This window comes from Triturus cristatus, chromosome 2_1 (assembly GCF_964204655.1).
Source record: "Triturus cristatus chromosome 2_1, aTriCri1.1, whole genome shotgun sequence".
NCBI lineage: Eukaryota > Metazoa > Chordata > Amphibia > Caudata > Salamandridae > Triturus > Triturus cristatus.
The window spans coordinates 317348849-317366607 of NC_140581.1; the positions used below are offsets into that span (position 1 = coordinate 317348849).

The 17759-nt window shown below is 53.7% G+C and overlaps 1 protein-coding gene across 2 annotated transcripts in view; it reads left to right on the plus strand.

Annotated features, from left to right (window-relative positions):
• NNT (nicotinamide nucleotide transhydrogenase) overlaps nt 1-17759 on the plus strand; it is a 391279-nt gene that overhangs the window by 357647 nt on the left and 15873 nt on the right. For both annotated transcript variants that reach the window (XM_085631219.1, XM_085631218.1), the window contains exon 21: nt 14572-14687. In XM_085631219.1, the coding sequence (XP_085487345.1) occupies nt 14572-14687 (116 nt within the window). The remainder of the gene's footprint in view (nt 1-14571; nt 14688-17759) is intronic.

Sequence of the window (17759 nt, forward strand, 5' to 3'; positions counted from 1 at the left end):
CAATTCACCCTTTCCTCTTTATCAATAAAGAAATTACCCCCATGTTGCAGCTGCCCGTGCTCGTGGTGCAGTGGTGCTCTTCGCAAAACCAGCACCAACAGTGCCTCCTTAGCTCCTTCGCAACGGGGCTCCTGTGTTGGACCTCAACTCGGCCCATAAAGAACTCAGCACTGGCACCAACTGTGCCACTGAAGCCCCCCTGCGGGACTTCTGAAACAATAGGGGCCCTTTGATGCAGCTGCCCGTGCTCTTGCAGTGCATCTGTGTAGAGCACGAACACTGGCCCCCACCGTTCCCTGGAGGGCACCAACAATGCTCTCCTTAGCCCCCTTCACTGGGTCCTCTAGGTGACCCAACAATGCTTCTGCCCGCCCCTCCCCCCCCCCCCCCCCCCCCCCGCCCAACCTCACAGGCCTAGAGTGTCATGGGTACCCCTAGGCACCGACCAAGCCTGCCTTCAGCCCCACTCACCAGAGCTTCTTTTGTGGTTGCTGCAGGTTCTGTCTCCGTTTAAGATGCAGGGCAGGCACCGACAATGTGCCTGGGCTGGCCCCTCTCCTGGGTCCTCTCGGAACCCTCTAGGTTCCATCCTTGGGCGCCTCGCAGACTTCAGACGCGGGGCTTCCCCCGACAGCGGAAGCCCCGCCCACAAGCAGGCGTCCTTCACCTGGCTTCCTTTGCTGGCCAGAGGCTCCGTCTCCACCCAGGGCCGGTTCAATTGTTGCGGACCCGCTTCCCTCTGGTGCGCTCCTGAGACAGACTGGTTAGGTCTCTTTCTTCTGGGTCACGGAGGAAAGGAGCAGGAAGTCTCCCTTCGGCCAGGGCCTCTCTCCACCCGGTTCCTTACGGCAGTGGCCCCGCCCACAGTCAGGCTTTACTCCTGCCTTGCTTCCAGTTTCGATCGGCGGCGGCTCACTTCTCTTTCGTCTCGGGCCCCAGCGGTGATTCTTGGCCAATGTTGGGTGGGCACCCGCTATTTAAATCGGCAGCAAGGTGGGGTGGGCTCTTGCAAAAGCACACAATGCGGGGTGGGCACCCGCTGCAATAAAGAGACCACAAAGCGGGGTGGGCTCCCGCTCTTCTAAATCAGCATAACCCAGGGTGGGCACCCGCTCACCAGTGGCACCGGCAGGGCGGGGTGGGCTTCCGCGCTGCCACAAAAATACCCACAAGGCGGCAACCAAATGTGCATGAACGCGAGGTGGGCTCCCGCTCCTCTTCTCACGCTGTGCAGGGGATTCCCCACCCCGGGATTCCCTCAGGGCGCTCGGGCAGCCCAGCGCTGCAGACCCAACATGCTCCTCCCCTCCTGGAGCAATCGGCCCAAGGTGCAGCGCTCACGAGGCGCTAGAGTCTTGAAAGTTCAAGGGGCAAAGCTGGGCCCAGGCAGGTCAGCACACAGGGCCCTCCAACAGGGACACAGTCCCTCGTGGCGGTTCCTCCTGGGGCCCTGCAGCAGCACGTCCCCTAAGCACCAGGAAGCACAACACATATGGGGTCACAGCCTCAGTATATATACATTATTTTCCTTTGTCTGCCCTTGGCATAGGCCTTTGGGGAACCAGTTCCAACGGGTTCTGGGGGTGTTGATGCACTTTGTGTACAGTGCTCACACCCTCCTTTGTTAGATAGGGGCCTCAGTCATCAGACCACCACAGGGGGGCAGAGCCAGCATTCACCTAGGCAAGCACAGACCTATTCTGGGTCAGGGAACTACTCCTCCAACTACTCCAAATGCAGATGTCCCATTCAGCCTAGCGCTGACTCACCCTGCCCCTCTTGGAGCCACACACACCTCACCAGCCCCCGTCACTCCAAAGCCAGATATGCAATCCACATCAGGCATGCAGACACATAGCACGCAGAAATGCCAACTTCTAAAAGTGGCATTTCTAAAATAGTGTTAATAAATCTGTGCACACCATTGCGCAGCATTTATTACTATTCCAATCATACCAAACTTAACCACGCTGCTCCTCTCATATTAGGAATTACAACTGAAACACTTATCAGGGAATCCCCAATGCATTCCTATGAGAGGGCAGCCTCACAGGAGTGAGAAACCCAAAATGGTGGTTTGTTACTACCAGGACATGTCCCACACTTAAGGTACATGGCCTACCTTTTACCTACAATACACCCGGGGTGACTGACATGTAGTAAAATGGGTCACTGGCATGGCACACACTTTAGGTGCCACGCCACAGCGGCAGTAACACAGCGCGCACAGGCCCTGCAATGGCAGAGGCCTGAGATAGGCTTGAAAGGCTACTTTGGTGGGTGGCGCAATCAGTGCTGCAAGCCCACCAGAAGCATTTAATTTACCAGCCCCGGGAATGAGATACCACTTTACAAGGGACTGACAGGTAAATTAAATATGCCAAACAGGTGTAGACCAATCCTTACCATATTTTTCCACAGAGAGCATACACATTTGACACTGGACAGCAGTGCTAAAGTCCCCAGAGTCCTAGAACCACCAACACCATGTTAGAAAAAAGGCTAGGAGGAAGGCAAAAAAGTTCAGGGATGACCTTGCAAAAAGGGCCAATTGTTTGTAAACACAATCAGTCTGAGTAAATCTAGTACCAAGGTTCCTGGTGGACTGCCTTCAAATACATTGAAAGCAAGTTCAGCTTGGTGGGCGACTATTTCAACTCCCTCTATAATGTAATCTTGGCTATTAAATTGTTCCTGAATGAGAGGAGGATATTAGTGTCTCACTGTATTTAAAAAGAGCTCCCATAATAGTTTTAGAGACTGGCGAATTTTGTGAATGCAATGCCACTGGCAACAATGTTCACCATGATCGTACTTGAAAAATTGAACGCCTGGATTCCAAAATGGGATGGCCATGTTTCACAGTGTGGTTGCTGTTAAATTCCTTGGTGCTAAGTCTTTGTGAACTATAGCAGTATGTTCAATACCATCGACCAGCTACCATTGTGAAAACAGATGTTGATGTTTCTTTAGACAAACTCAACCAATCCCTCCTCCCCTCCTTTCTTAAACATCTTGAATCATCTTTGGCCTAGTTGGGCCTTCAGTTCAAAGGGTGGAAGAACCAGTAGCCATCGCATCCCAATGGATGCTCTTGCTACGTGTGCTTTGAAGAATGGCCAAAAGGCCAATTAAAATGTGGTCTTCGGGGCAATCGGATACAGTGGAACCTGGTAAATGGATGGAAATGAGGTGACACAAATGCACCCCTCCCACACACACACACACTTGCATTTTAGCTTGATCTACCGAGGGCTGCAATCCTATACTTGCACTGCCCATCAACATTGTATATCGTATGGTCCGAAATGGATTGATTATTTGACGAGCTGGACAACTGTGATAACCCTGTGTGATCCAGCTCTAAGCCAAAGTCTGTTGTTCATGTGAAGTCTAGGACTGCACACATGGCATTTATCACAGAGAGCAAACTGTTCAGTGCTTTCGACTTGCATTGGAATGGTCCTTTTATCACAAACTTGAATTGTTTTTAATGGTAATTCTTCATTGTGTATTATGACAGTTGTATTGAAAAAGGGATTTTAGCTTTGTTTTGTATTGCGATTTCACAAATCGAGCAATAAACGTCTACGTAATAAAATGGTAATATGAAAGCAATAACTTGTTCGTCTTTCACATCAGATCCTGTGTTCAGTAATCCTGTTTCTAATGCACTCGGCACTTACAGTACTGTTTAATGTACTGCACCTCGAGTCCTACGGGCTTCTAATGTAATGACCCACGTTATCTGCAAAGCACTCCACTGCACTTTTGAATCTAGCTCCACTGTATATTAAACATGTGGGACACCCCCGCGCCGCACGGCCACCAGCTGCTGCGTGTGCCCCATCGCCTTGCCCTCTGCCTCGCTGCCGGCTCTCCCGGCTGTTGTCTGTTTTGGATCTGTTTTTCTTGTTTTGTTCGACACTTGTGCCTGTTTTTCCTGTCAGTTTCGGCCCGTGTTAACGCTGTTATTTTCCCTTCTGTGCCTGGTTTTTAATCTGTTTTTCTTGCCCGTGATAGTGTTTTCCTTCCTGTTTGCCCGCCTACCTCGCCGCCCTCCACCTTCCCTCCCCGCTCCCCGCTCCCGCCACCACCGCTGACCCCGCCCCTTTTTTCTTTCTGTTCCCTCCCCGCTCCCGCCTCCCAGCTGCTCCGCCCACCCGCGCACTTAGCCTTAAATGGCGACCGTGCGAACGCGCAGCGGTCACGCGCAGCGGGCGCGCCGATTGTGCGCCGAAGGTGCGCCAAAGGTAAGCCCGTCTACGCCCGTCCGCGCCTGGACCGCGCCCAGTGCCAGGACCCCTGGCCCACGAGGACCCCGACCGACCCGCCTGACGTACACCGCCGCCACCCTCATCGCACTCAACACCGGCCGAGTCCCGGGATGCTGCAGAGCCACCCCACGAGACACCCACGGACCCTTCAGCTGCAACACCTGCAAATTCACCTGCATCGGGACCTGCCCGACACCAGCACCCGCCAAGCCGAGCACCAGCAGCAACCACCTCAAGTGCATCCTGCTCAACACCCGCTCCGTCCACAGACACGCCATCGAACTCTGGAACCTCCTCGACACCACAGCCCCCGACGTCGCCTTCATCACGGAGACCTGGATGAACGCCTCCTCAGCGCCCGACATCGCCATCGCAATCCCTGAAGGTTACAAGATCACCCGGAAGGACCGCAACACCAACCAGGTGGGAGGAGGCATCGCCATCATCCACAAGAACACCATCCGCATCACGACCAGCACCGACAACACCCCACCCTCCGCCGAACACCTGCACTTCCAGATCCACGCCGACCCGAAGACCACCCTCAGAGGCACCCTGATCTACCGACCTCCGGGACCACGCACACAATTCAGCGAGGACATCGCCGACTTCGTCAGCCCGCACGCCCTCCCCTCCGCTGACTACATCCTCCTGGGGGACTTCAATTTCCACCTGGAGAACAACAACGACTGCAACACCAGCACCCTGCTCGACAACCTCGCCAACCTTGGACTCAAGCAGCTGGTGTCCACCCCCACCCACCTCGCCGGACACACACTCGACGCCATCTTCTCATCCAGCAGAGACATCACCTTCAGCCACGCCACAGAACTCCACTGGACAGACCACAGATGCATCCACTTCACCTTCAGAAGAACGACGACCCACCACCAACAGCAACAGGTTGCCCGAAGAAGCTGGAACAAGATCACAGCCGACCAGCTCGCCGCCTCCCTGAGCCAGCACCCTCCGGCCAGCTCAGCGAACCCCAGCCAGGCCGCCGACAACCTCACGAAGTGGATTAGCAACTGCGCAGACGAACTCGCCCCACTGAGGACCCCGCCCAGCAGACCCGGCAGTAAGAGAGCTCCATGGTTCACCGACGAACTCAAGAGCTCCAAGAAGGACTGCCGAGCCCTCGAGAAAGCCTGGAGAAGGGAACCCACGCCGGACAACAGGACCACCCTCAAGCTCGCCACCCGGAAACACCACCAACTGATCCGCATCGCCAAGAAAACAGCTTTCAAAAACCGACTAGACAACAACGCACACAACTGCAAGGAACTCTTCAACATCGTGAAAGAGCTCTCCAACCCCAACGCCGGAAACAACGACATCACCCCTTCGCAAGACCTCTGCAACTCCCTCGCTTCCTACTTCCACAACAAGATCGCGGACATACACGACAGCTTCAGCACTCAACCGACGCACGCCACGACCGCAGGACCTCCACCCACCACCACCCTCCGCGCCTGGACCCCGGTCAACACCGAAGACACCGTCCACACGATGAACTCCGTCCACTCCGGATCTCCTACCGACCCCTGCCCTCACCACGTCTTCAACAAAGCCGACGTTGTCATCGCACCCCACCTGCGGGACATTATCAACACCTCATTCGACACCGCCACCTTCCCCGGGAGCTGGAAGCACGCCGAACTCCGCGCTCTACTGAAGAAACCTACAGCAGATCCCACCGAACTCAAGAATTACCGCCCCATCTCGCTCCTCCCGTTTCCAGCCAAAGTCATCGAGAAGACCATCAACAAACAGCTGGCCGCCTTCCTCGAGACGAATGGATCCCTCGACCCATCACAGTCCGGTTTCCGTGCCAACCACAGCACCGAGACCGCCCTCATCGCCGCCACCGACGACATCCGAGCCCTGATGGACAACGGGGAAACAGCGGCCCTCATCCTCCTAGACCTCTCCGCGGCTTTCGACACGGTCTGCCACCGCACCCTAGTGCAGCGCCTCAGCAACGTCGGAATCCAGGAGAAGGCGCTGGAATGGATCGTCTCCTTTCTCGACGGAAGAACACAAAGAGTCCGCCTACCACCGTACAAGTCAGAGGCCACCAAAGTCATCTGCGGCGTCCCACAAGGATCCTCACTGAGCCCGACTCTCTTCAACGTCTACATGAGCCCCCTCGCGGCCATCGCACGCCAACACAACCTCAACATAATCTCCTACGCCGACGACACCCAGCTGATCCTCTCCCTGACCAACGACCCCGCCACCGCCAGAGCCAACCTGCACGAGGGGATGAGAGAGGTAGCCGAGTGGATGACGACGAGCCGCCTGAAACTGAACTCAGATAAGACGGAGGTCCTCATCCTGGGCTCCTCGCCCTCCGCCTGGGACGACTCCTGGTGGCCCCCCGCCCTGGGCACCGCACCCAAACCGACGGACCACGCACGCAACCTGGGTTTCATCTTGGACTCCTCCCTCTCCATGACCAAGCAAGTCAACGCCGTCTCCTCGTCATGCTTCAACATCCTGCGCATGCTGCGGAAGATCTTCTGGTGGATCCCCACAGAGACCAGGAAGACCGTCACCCAGGCCCTCGTCACCAGCCGACTGGACTACGGCAACGCACTCTATGCCGGAACCACCGCCAAGATCCAGAAGAGGCTCCAGCGCATCCAGAACGCCTCAGCCAGACTCATCCTCGACATCCCACGACACAGCCACATCTCCGGACACCTAAGAGACCTGCACTGGCTCCCGGTCAACAAGAGAATCACCTTCCGCCTCCTTACCCACGCACACAGAGCTCTCCACGACCAAGGCCCGAGCTACCTCAACAACCGAATCAACTTCTACGCTCCCAAACGCCACCTCCGATCCGCCAGCCACGCCCTCGCCGCCGTCCCACGCATCCGCAGAGCCACCACAGGAGGAAGGTCCTTCTCCTACCTGGCCGCCAAGACCTGGAACTCCCTCCAGGCAGACCTGCGCCTGACCCAAGACCACCTCTCCTTCAGGAAGAAGCTCAAGACCTGGCTGTTCGAGCAGTAGCGGCCCCCCCCCCCCCCCCCCCCCATAGCGCCTCGAGACCCTACGGGTAGGTAGCGCGCTCTATAAATGTCTTTGATTGATTGAAACATCTAAAATACAATAAAATGTGTCACTTTTGTAATAGGCAGTCGCTTGATGTTTGATGGATGTTACACGCCTTCCATTAGTTAATACTAAGTATTGCAAAACGACTTGAAAAACTAAAAGAATTGGCCCCAAATATCTAAATTTAGTGAGGACGTCATTCAGTTAGTAATGAGTCTTAACAGGGGTTAATATAAAATCAAAAAGTTTATATAAAAATATGGGTGTAAAATGTCCACAGTTGTAACATGATCCTTTCTTTCAAGCAGTATGTTGTCTTAACATTAACAGCGGAACGTCCAGAGTTTACAGTACATTTGTGCAATTTTTTAATCATGACCAGGTAGCAAATTGGGGGCATTTCAAACTCCAAGTAAAGTGTGAAGATTCAAGAGTTTGTTCCCTTATTTGGAGTTGTTAGAAAGTACCTGTTCTCTGTAGCCCGATGTCCCATCCAACGAGACTGGACACAAAGCTACAAGGATTTGTTGCCCACACCCGCTAACTTCTTTATTTCCCTGCTGAAGCCGCTGCTAAGTTATGAAAAGTGTAAATGTATTTATCTGAAAGAAACACGTTAGATTCCTCACCTTAGAATATCCCCAGGCGTCAGACTGGATCCGGAAGATTTTTCATCAGCAATACCCCTTGCGCGTCGCTAGGCGTCGTCTGCGGCTCCGCGTCCGTCGTTGGCGTCGTGCGCCGTAATGACGTCGTCGGAGTACTTAGACGCCGCCCTCGCGCGCTGACGTCAGTTCTTCTTTTTTCCGCACCAGTAAGCGCCGATCCGGGAGAGCTACCCCTTTTAGTCTTTTTTGACTAACTATTTTGATCCCTTTTGATCTTTGTCAATCGACATCTGGTGCCGGTAGGATGCCTGGGTTCAAGGCTTGCAACGATTGCCACCGACTGATGTCGGTGACCGATCACCACCGCCGGTGCCTCTACTGTTTGGGCCTCGATCACGACGCGGACTCGTGCTCCGACTGCCAGGCCCTGACCTCGAAAGCTAGGCGGGAGCGGTCCCGTAAGCTTCTCGAGCTCAGACACTCGGCTCCGCGCCCTTCTCGATCCCGGTCCAGGAGGAGGTCCAAGGATCGGTCGCGGAGCCGCGACAGACGTCATCGCTCGTCTGGCTCGAAGTCTTCGGGTAAGTCCAAGCGATTTAAGAAGTCCAAGAGGCGACACCGCTCTTAGGACTCCCCTCGCCGGTCGCGCGACTCGGCCGAGGGTCAGGGTGGTTCCACCCCCGCGGCTCCGCAGGAGCCGCGCACGTCCCCATACCCGCCGGTCCCTGGGACTGACGCGGCGCCGGCGGAGATCGCTGCCTTCCTCTCGGCCATGAGGAAACTGCCTCCGCCGTCGAAGCCCGTTGGAGGCTCCGGCCCCGACGCCGCAGGTCCCCGAGGGGCCCATGCCTGGGCCCCCGTCGACGCCGGTCGCCCTCGTAACGATTCCTCCGCCGACTCCGGTTCCACCCCCGACGCCAACTCCAGTCGACGTCGTTCCCCGGTTCAGCCCCTGTCCGGACCAGACGCGATGCAGCGGCCACAGACGCCGCATCCGACGCCGCTCGAGACTCACTATGTCTATCGTCCGGCTCCGATCATTCCACCTGTTTACCAGGAATCGGATGACGGGGGCGACTGGGAGGGGTCCGATGACCCTATGGCCGTTCAGGCTCAACTGTCACAGGACTGGGCAGATGAACTGGGGGAGGCCAGTGGTCTGGATACCTCACCGGACACTGGATTCATCTCTCCTCCGACTGTGGCTTCGGAGGAGGGTGCAGCTTTTTCTGTGGTGCTGCGCAAGGCGGCCGAAGCCCTTGGGCTTGAACTGCCTGCCGTGGCTGTGAGAACTAACATCCTCTCTGAGGTGCTTCAGTCTGCAGCAAGCTCCACTGAGCCTCTGCTGCCATTCAATGAGGCCCTCACTGACGTTCTGCAGGGCACCTGGTCCAAGCTCTCCACAGTCCCTCCTGTGGATAGAAACGTCGCCAGGCGCCACCGCCCTGCTCCGGGCGACCCCAGTTTTCTGTCGCAACATCCCACCCCCGAGAGCCTGGTTATCCAGGCCTCTACCTCCCAAACCTCCTTCCCGTCTGCTCCTCCGGACCGGGATTCCAAGAGACTGGAACAGTTTAACAAAAAGCTGTTCTCCTCCCTCAGTTTAGGCCTGCGGTCTTTAAACACCGCCTGTCTCTTGGACCGTTTCTCCCACTCTCTGTGGGATACGGTGGAGGACGTGCTGCCCCTGTGCCCGGAGGGGGCCCGGACACGACTTTCCCAGGCTCTGGCCGATGGGAGGGATGCAGCGCGCCATGCAATCCGGTGTGGACTTGACACCACGGACTCGCTAGGTATGGCGATTTCCACCACAGTGGCGCTTCGGCGTCACGCCTGGCTGCGGTCCACGTCCTTTTCGGGGGATGTCCAGAGCACTCTCATGGACATGCCCTTTGATGGCGCTCGCCTTTTTGGTGAGAAAGCGGACAGTGCGCTGGCTCGCTTTAAGGACTCCCGGGCTACGGCCACGTCCTTGGGCCTTTCGGCCCCGCGGCCGCAAGCTTCCGCTTTTCGCCCCTTTCGTGGCCAAGGAAGGGGCGCCTCATCACGTCCGCAGAGCCACCAGCCGCAGACCCAACCTGCACGCGGACGTGGTTTCCGCCGAGGCGGTTCTGGAGGACGACGCGGTCAGTCCACATCCACCCCGGCAGCATCCGCCTCAAAGCCTTCCTAGTCCGAGCTTTCAGGCCCATTCATCGCCAGTGGGAGGCAGAGTTCGCCATCACCTGCTCCACTGGCGTACCATCACTTCGGACAGGTGGGTGCTGCAAATCGTCCGAAGGGGCTCCTCCCTCCCCTTCGAGACGACCCCTCCAGCCATGCCACCGCAGCACCACTGTATCTCGGAGGATCATTTGAATCTTCTGCGAGAGAAAGTTTCGGCCCTCTTGGCCAAAGAGGCCGTCGAGCGCGTTCCGAGCCCAGAAGTAGGTCGTGGTTGTTATTCCCACTACTTTCTGGTTCCCAAGAAGGGCAAAGGGGGCCTACGCCCTATCTTGGACCTCAGGAACGTCAATGCCTTCCTCCGGAAGGAACGGTTCAAAATGTTGACTTTGGCTCAGGTTCTAGCTGCCCTCGACCCTGGAGACTGGATGGTAGCGTTGGACTTGCAGGACGCATATTTCCACATCCCCGTCCTGCCGGCCCACCGGCGTTACCTGCGGTTCACGGTGGGCCAGGAGCATTTTCAGTTCACCATGCTCCCCTTCGGCCTCACCAGTGCCCCTCGGGTGTTCACGAAAGTGATGGCGGTGGTCGCAGCTCATCTGCGCAGATCAGGGGTTCCAGTCTTCCCCTATCTCGACGACTGGTTGTTGAAGGCGGGCTCGCCCCAGGCAGTCGTCTCCCACCTCCAGACTACGGCGGATCTCCTGCATTTGCTGGGGTTTTCCATCAACGTGCCGAAGTCTCACCTGAGTCCCTCTCAGAAGCTCCTCTTCATCGGAGCAGTTCTCGATTCGGCGCAGTTCCGGGTCTATCCGCCGGAACAGCGGGTCCGGGAAATTAAGGCCCTGATTCCCATCTTTCGGCCTCTATCCTGGGTTTCGGTCAGGCTAGTGTTGCGGCTTCTGGGGCTGATGGCCTCCTGCATCCTACTAGTGCATCACGCCAGGCGGCGCATGCGGGCTCTGCAGTGGGACCTGAAGTTTCAGTGGGCCCAGCATCACGGCAACCTGTCCGACCATGTCTTGATCTCGGAGGGCACTGCACAGCAGTTGCAGTGGTGGCTCACGGACCGCGATTGGGTCACGGGCAAGAGCCTCTCCCTTCCCCAACCGGAGCATGTCGTAGTGACGGATGCGTCCCTCCTGGCATGGGGTGGCCATATGGGAGAGGCGGAGATCAGAGGCCTCTGGTCTCCGGCGGAGTCTCGCCTCCACATCAACCTGTTGGAGTTGAGAGCGATCCGACTTGCGCTGACAGCCTTCCTTCCCTCTGTCAGGGGAAGTGTCGTGCAGGTGTTCACGGACAACACCACCGTCATGTGGTATTGCAACAAACAGGGCGGGGTGGGGTCGTGGACCCTTTGTCAGGAGGCTCTGCGCCTCTGGACGTGGCTGGAACACCAGGGCGTCACCCTAGTGGTTCAACATCTGGCGGGCTCTCTGAACGCCAGAGCAGACGAACTCAGCCGCCTGTGCATGATGGATCACGAATGGCGTCTGAACTCCGAGGTGGCGCAAGGTCTCTTTCAGCAGTGGGGAGAGCCTTGGTTAGATCTATTCGCCACCGACGAGAACGCGCAATGTCAGCAGTTCTGCGCGTTGGAATTTCCAAGGCGGCGCTCGGCGACGCTTTTCGTCACGAGTGGAGTTGCGGTCTGTTGTACGCCTTTCCGCCTATACCACTTCTGCCCAGAGTGCTGAAGAAGATCAGGCACGACCAGCCCCAAGTCATCTTGGTGGCTCCGGATTGGGCACGAAGGTACTGGAATCCCGAGCTACTCAGTATGTTGACTGATCCTCCGATTAGTCTGCCCCTTCGGGAGGATCTTCTGTCGCAGCAGCAGGGGACGGTCCTCCACCCGAACCTGTCCAGCCTCCACCACCATGCGTGGAGATTGAGCGGCGGCAGTTGATGCCATTTGACTTGCCTCCTGAAGTCTGTGATATCATTCTGGCAGCCAGGCGTCCCTCCACAAAGACGGTATACGCCTGCCGGTGGAACAAATTTGTGGCATGGTGCACAGCAAAGGCTGGGGATCCCCTTTCCACCCCTCTTTCTGAGCTTCTCCTCTTTCTTCTTTCTTTGGCCCGGCAGGGCTCTGCCCTGGGCAACTTGAAAGGTTATCTTGCTGACCTCTCTGCCTTCTTACGGCTTCCTGATCAGCCTTCTCTTTTCAAGTCCCCTGTGGTTCAACGCTTTCTTAAAGGCATTACTCATACGTTCCCTCCTGTTCCTTTCGTAATGCCTCCGTGGGACTTGAATCTTGTTCTCACATTTCTGATGTGCGCTCCCTTTGAGCCCCTTCACAATTGTCCTCTTCGTCTTCTGACGCTTAAGTCTGCTTTCCTGGTAGCCATCACCTTGGCTAGACGGGTGAGTGAGCTCCAGGCTCTGTCGTCCAAGCCTCCTTTTCTGTCTGTTCATCCGGACAAGGTTGTCCTTCGGCCTCGTCCTTCTTTTCTACCGAAGGTGGTGACTCCTTTTCATCTTGGGCAATCTGTCACCTTGCCCACCTTCTTTCCGCCTCCGCATCCTTCCAAAGAGGAAGAGAGGCTCCACCGTCTGGACCCAAAACGTGCGCTCTCCTTTTATTTGGACCGCACAAAACAGTTCCGGGTGGACGACCAACTTTTCGTTGGATACGTGGGTGCTAAGAAGGGAAGAGCTGTGCACAAACGGACCATCTCCCGGTGGGTCGTTTTGTGCATCAAAATCTGTTACTCCTTGGTGAAAAAGGACCCTCCTGTTGGGCTGCGCGCCCATTCTACTCTGGCTACAGCAGCTACTACTGCTTTGGGACGGGGAGTCCCTTTGCAGGACATCTGTCAGGCGGCTACGTGGGCTTCGCTACACACGTTTGCCAGGCATTATTGCCTAGACAGCCAAGTCCGGAGGGATGGCTTCTTTGGCCGTTCTGTCCTCCAGGACTTTCTGGTGTGATCTTGGTTCGCAGACCCACCACCGGGGTTTGTATTGCTTGGGTATCTATTCTAAGGTGAGAAATCTAACTAACGTGTTTCTTTCAGATGAGCAAGTTACTTACCTTCGGTAACGATGTATCTGTAAGAAACATTAGTTAGTTAGATTCCTCACCGACCCACCCATCCTCCCTGTTCTGCGAACTGACATCTAGGGTTAAGGTTGTCCTTTTCAGGCCCCTAGACTTTTTTGGCACCAGTGTCGGTCTCTTGCATGGCTCTGCGTTCCTGGCGTGGAAAGCTATGTACAAGAACTGACGTCAGCGCGCGAGGGCGGCGTCTAAGTACTCAGACGTCATTACGGCGCACGACGCCAACGACGAATGCGGAGCCGCAGACGACGCCTAGCGACGCGCAAGGGGTATTGCTGACGAAAAATCTTCCGGATCCAGTCTGACGCCTGGGGATATTCTAAGGTGAGGAATCTAACTAACAATGTTTCTTACAGATACATCGTTACCAAAGGTAAGTAACTTGTTCAACTGTACTAGGTGCCTGGGACTCTAATGCGTTTCATGAGAATAAGCCGATGTATGTTGTATCGAAGGATTCTGTATATGACTGCTCAGGTTGCTGTGAAAATGTTATAAATAAAGTATTTTAAAAAAAAAAAACTTGTTTATTTCCCGATCCTGGGGGCCTCTTCTGATCCCGGATTTCCCCTGTGGGGTTTTCTGTGATAGGACAAAGGAGTGGAGCCAGCAGAAAGGGCTGCTGCTCCCTTCCCTGCACAGCAGCAAGGTAGTTGCAGTTCCTGCGCAGGGCCCTTATCAATGATTTTTTCCTCCGAAGACTTTGCCAGCTCCGCCCATGCACAGCTGGCATGCTTTAAAGAAAATATGTCCTTAGATGCAGGTTGTTGTCCTTTGCAACTTTCCACAGTCGTAGTATGCAGCAGGCTTGTATTTATGCCAGTTTTTTTTATTGTTGTCCATCATATTTCATTTTGCAATGTAAACACAGATGATATTGAAAGTAATTTCTTTTGAGTTCAGGCACCACTTGTCTACCTCCCACAAGCTCTCTGTACAGCTGCATGTAGTGATGTGCTAGGGCCCTTTTAACGGTTGATCTTTCGAACATAAATGCACAGTACCACCGCTAAAATCTTGTAAAAAGTGCTAACAAGAAATACATGTGACGTGTTTGGGCCACCAACAGGGAACCTTGCTCCTCTCCCATTGCCAAGGGATTTGGCCAAGAAGTTTACCTAGGTGGACGGTAAACTACACTATAGACAATAGGTATATGGATAGAGGATCCCTACACCCCGTCCCCCCTCCCCCCAATAAACAGATTTCATGGAATAGTGTATGGTGTATAAGGGGGAAGTAGCAAGATAAGTAAAAGCGATGCAAGTGCAGAGAATTTGTCATGGAAATGATGCTGTCCAGTTAAATAACTGCAGAAATGAATCCTAGTAGAACATTACTTGTATATCTTTGCCTTGAATGTTTTTGCTTTTTTATTGTACAGAAACTGATTTGGTCCTGGTAATTGGTGCAAATGATACCGTTAATTCAGCAGCTCAAGAAGATCCGAACTCAATCATTGCTGGAATGCCAGTCTTGGAGGTCTGGAAATCTAAACAGGTGAGATTTATGATCTATTAATACCACTTTAGTTTTATATTCAACTCTTTTATTGATCAAACCAGTAATACAGGACATAAACCAGTATTGTCCAAAGGCCAATGCCTCTTATCCCCCGACAGCCTTTCATTTGTTCTATTCCAACTGTGCACCCAAAAGGGGAAGGAGCTGTAGGGACCTTGGAGTAGTGAAATAAGAGGAGAAAACGTAGTCTGGAGAACACAGTTATGATGGTCTTTCCTCCTGATGGTCTCATGATCCCCTTATTGCAAATCTGCCTCCTCTGCAAGACTCGCCTCCTGGCATCTTGCAACAGTAACCTTCAACTACACTACTCTGGTCTGTATTGTCAGGTGCTCCTTCCCACTTTCACCTGTAAAGTGCTTTGGTATATATGTGCACCCCTGACGCTTTCCTTTTATTGGTTTAACATCCAGTGACCCATTTCAGGAACCACATCGTGGATATTACCTCCCGCCTGACCTGGGGCTATATTTTCTTGCCAAAGGGCACTTTTGTGTATCAAAAGTATTACTATATCGTCTTATGGCCCTGAGGTTTGCCACTCCTTCAGAGCCACCTCCTATGAAGATGTTTTATCCTTGGCCGTCATTAAAATCCTCTTTGGAGACGATCTTACCTTACTTATTCTAGGCCTCCCTTACTGGAAGCATCTTCACAGAAATTCTGAGGACAGACCATAATCCTTCCACTCTTGAAGAAACGCACACTTGAGACTTGGACAATTACAGGCCTGTCATTCATCTACACTTCATCGCTAGCTCATTGGAAAAGCAATTTCTGATGGATACTTCTAACAGCAGGTTCCTCATCTATAAAATTCCCAACCGTGATCTGGAACTTTTCATAGTCATATCTCCCATATGCCAACAGGTAGTGCCTACAGACTACTGCGCTCTCTCTCCATCTCATATATAGGCACCATCCTATCAGGACCACATCAGTTCTTTCTTTTCTGTGCTCTTCGATGCAGATCCAATATATAATATTGCTTTTATAGGCATTGCAGCAAAATACAGTTCCACATTATAGAAAAAATGTGCAAATAGTACAATCCCAGTAAGCATCCTGTGGAATTTCAAATGGTGCCAAAGCCATTCTCAGTATATCAAATGGCTACACATAATCGATACAACATCAGAGTAAATGAAAAACAGCCCTTCCCCCATCGGCTTGTTCCATAGGGTAGTACAGAAAGGGCACTTGTATCCCAAGCAGGTCGCTCACCCACCTAGTGCGCAGCTGAGGTGTCAACCCCGGCCCCAACCCACAATCCTTGTCAAGGGGGTATATATCAGTGCAGGTTTCTCATCTCCGCCACCTGCCCCTGGGTGGGGTTGGCATTTCCGTGGTCTGAGGTCATGGATCACGGCTCCCCACGCCAGCAGGTCATCTGGGAGCCTGTTTCATGTATGCTTCTTTAGCGCCACCCCACTCAGTCAGATCCCATAGCTAGTCAGTCATCAGATGGCTATACTCCGTTTCACCAGAGTCGGTCCGAGAACTAGGAAAGGCCTCATCAGTTTCCTGTTTATTTTTCCCTAGGGATTAAACCCAATAGGCAGTGTTTCAGTTCTCTAAATAGTTGCCATCCTGTGGCATTATGCAGATGACCCCAAACCTCATCCCAATAACTTATTATCAAGAGCAATTCCGCAAACTGTGAAGGAAGTCTGCCGGTGATTGTCTGCCGCACGGGCATCCCGCGCTTCTTGTGAGATATATGGATTGCAGGTGTTTTGGCAAGAGATTTGTAATGTGGACTTTGTTGAATTGAGCAACTTTAAATTGTGCATTGGCGGAGAGCTTTCGGACCCCTCCATATATTCTATGTCATTCTTTAGTCGTAAAATGGATTTACTCCGCCTTTGCCACGTGTCCTCCACTTTGAGGGGGACCCGGTGCTGATCGGCTAGTAGGGTGCGGTCAATGTGGGTAATAAGTTTCCACTTGCCAGTGTCAGGAGAGTCACCATGGTCTGTGTGGTGTCAGGGGTGTCCGGAAATCTAGGTCATATCTCCCTAGCCATGGCCTCTATTTTTGCTTATTGGAGAAACTGACCTCTTCCCAGCCTGAATGTTTGCATAGCTTCTTGTAGTGTAATGAATAAGCCTGACGGATACAGGTCATCCAGTGTGGTACAGCCCCCCTCCCTCCCTTCAACCGGCTATAGACCTGTTTCAGGCTATTTGCTCGAAGGGCCGGATCTGCCACACCTCCATTTCCATTTCATATGACGCCCTACAAAGCAACACCTACTCCCAGAATCCGCACACCAGTCTTAGCACATGTGGGAAGATCTCGGGTGTCTTAACGCAGAGTAGGAGAGTCCCCAGGTCAGTCTCCAGTAGTACCAGCTAATATTGATTTTTCCCAGTTAGATTCTTTCTTCCAAACTTTATACGTTTTCACCGATAGCAAAAATATATTTTCAACATAATGTGCTAGAGAACAGTCCCCTTCCAAAACATTAGGCTTCAATTCATGCTGCAACTGCAGGAAGTAGATGTAGGTCACAGATCCACACAATGTCTGCCTGTAGGGCAAGGGTTAGGACACAACTGGAAGTTATGAGGTAAATGATACCTGGTGCAAAAGCTATCAGGAGGAGGGAGCCAAAGCTTTGTGTCACTGAGCAGAAAAAGCAAATAAGTCCTGCTCCAAACAGCGGGCCCACTGTGACTCCTAGTCGTGAGCCTGTTTGTTACAGGTCCCTCTTATGGTCCAGGCATCCATCTTCTGAAGGCAATGCTGGTTCCCTTTGGAGTGCCTTTAGGCTCCACTGAGTTGCAGGGGCCTTGCGTTTGGCTCGCTCAGCAGGTCTGACCACAGCCTGACTGACCCTATTGGGCCTTCACCTGGCTCCCCACTGGTGCTAATCCATGTTTCCACTTCTGCTGGGAGCCCCTTTGATTCTGACTGTCACATTAACTGCCTAGACTTGATGCAGAGACTGCAACCGATCAGATTCCGACACCCGTTTCTGATCCAGGGTTATCTGCTGTCACCATACCTTTGTCTCCATGATGTTACCAAGCCGTAGTTCTCCTA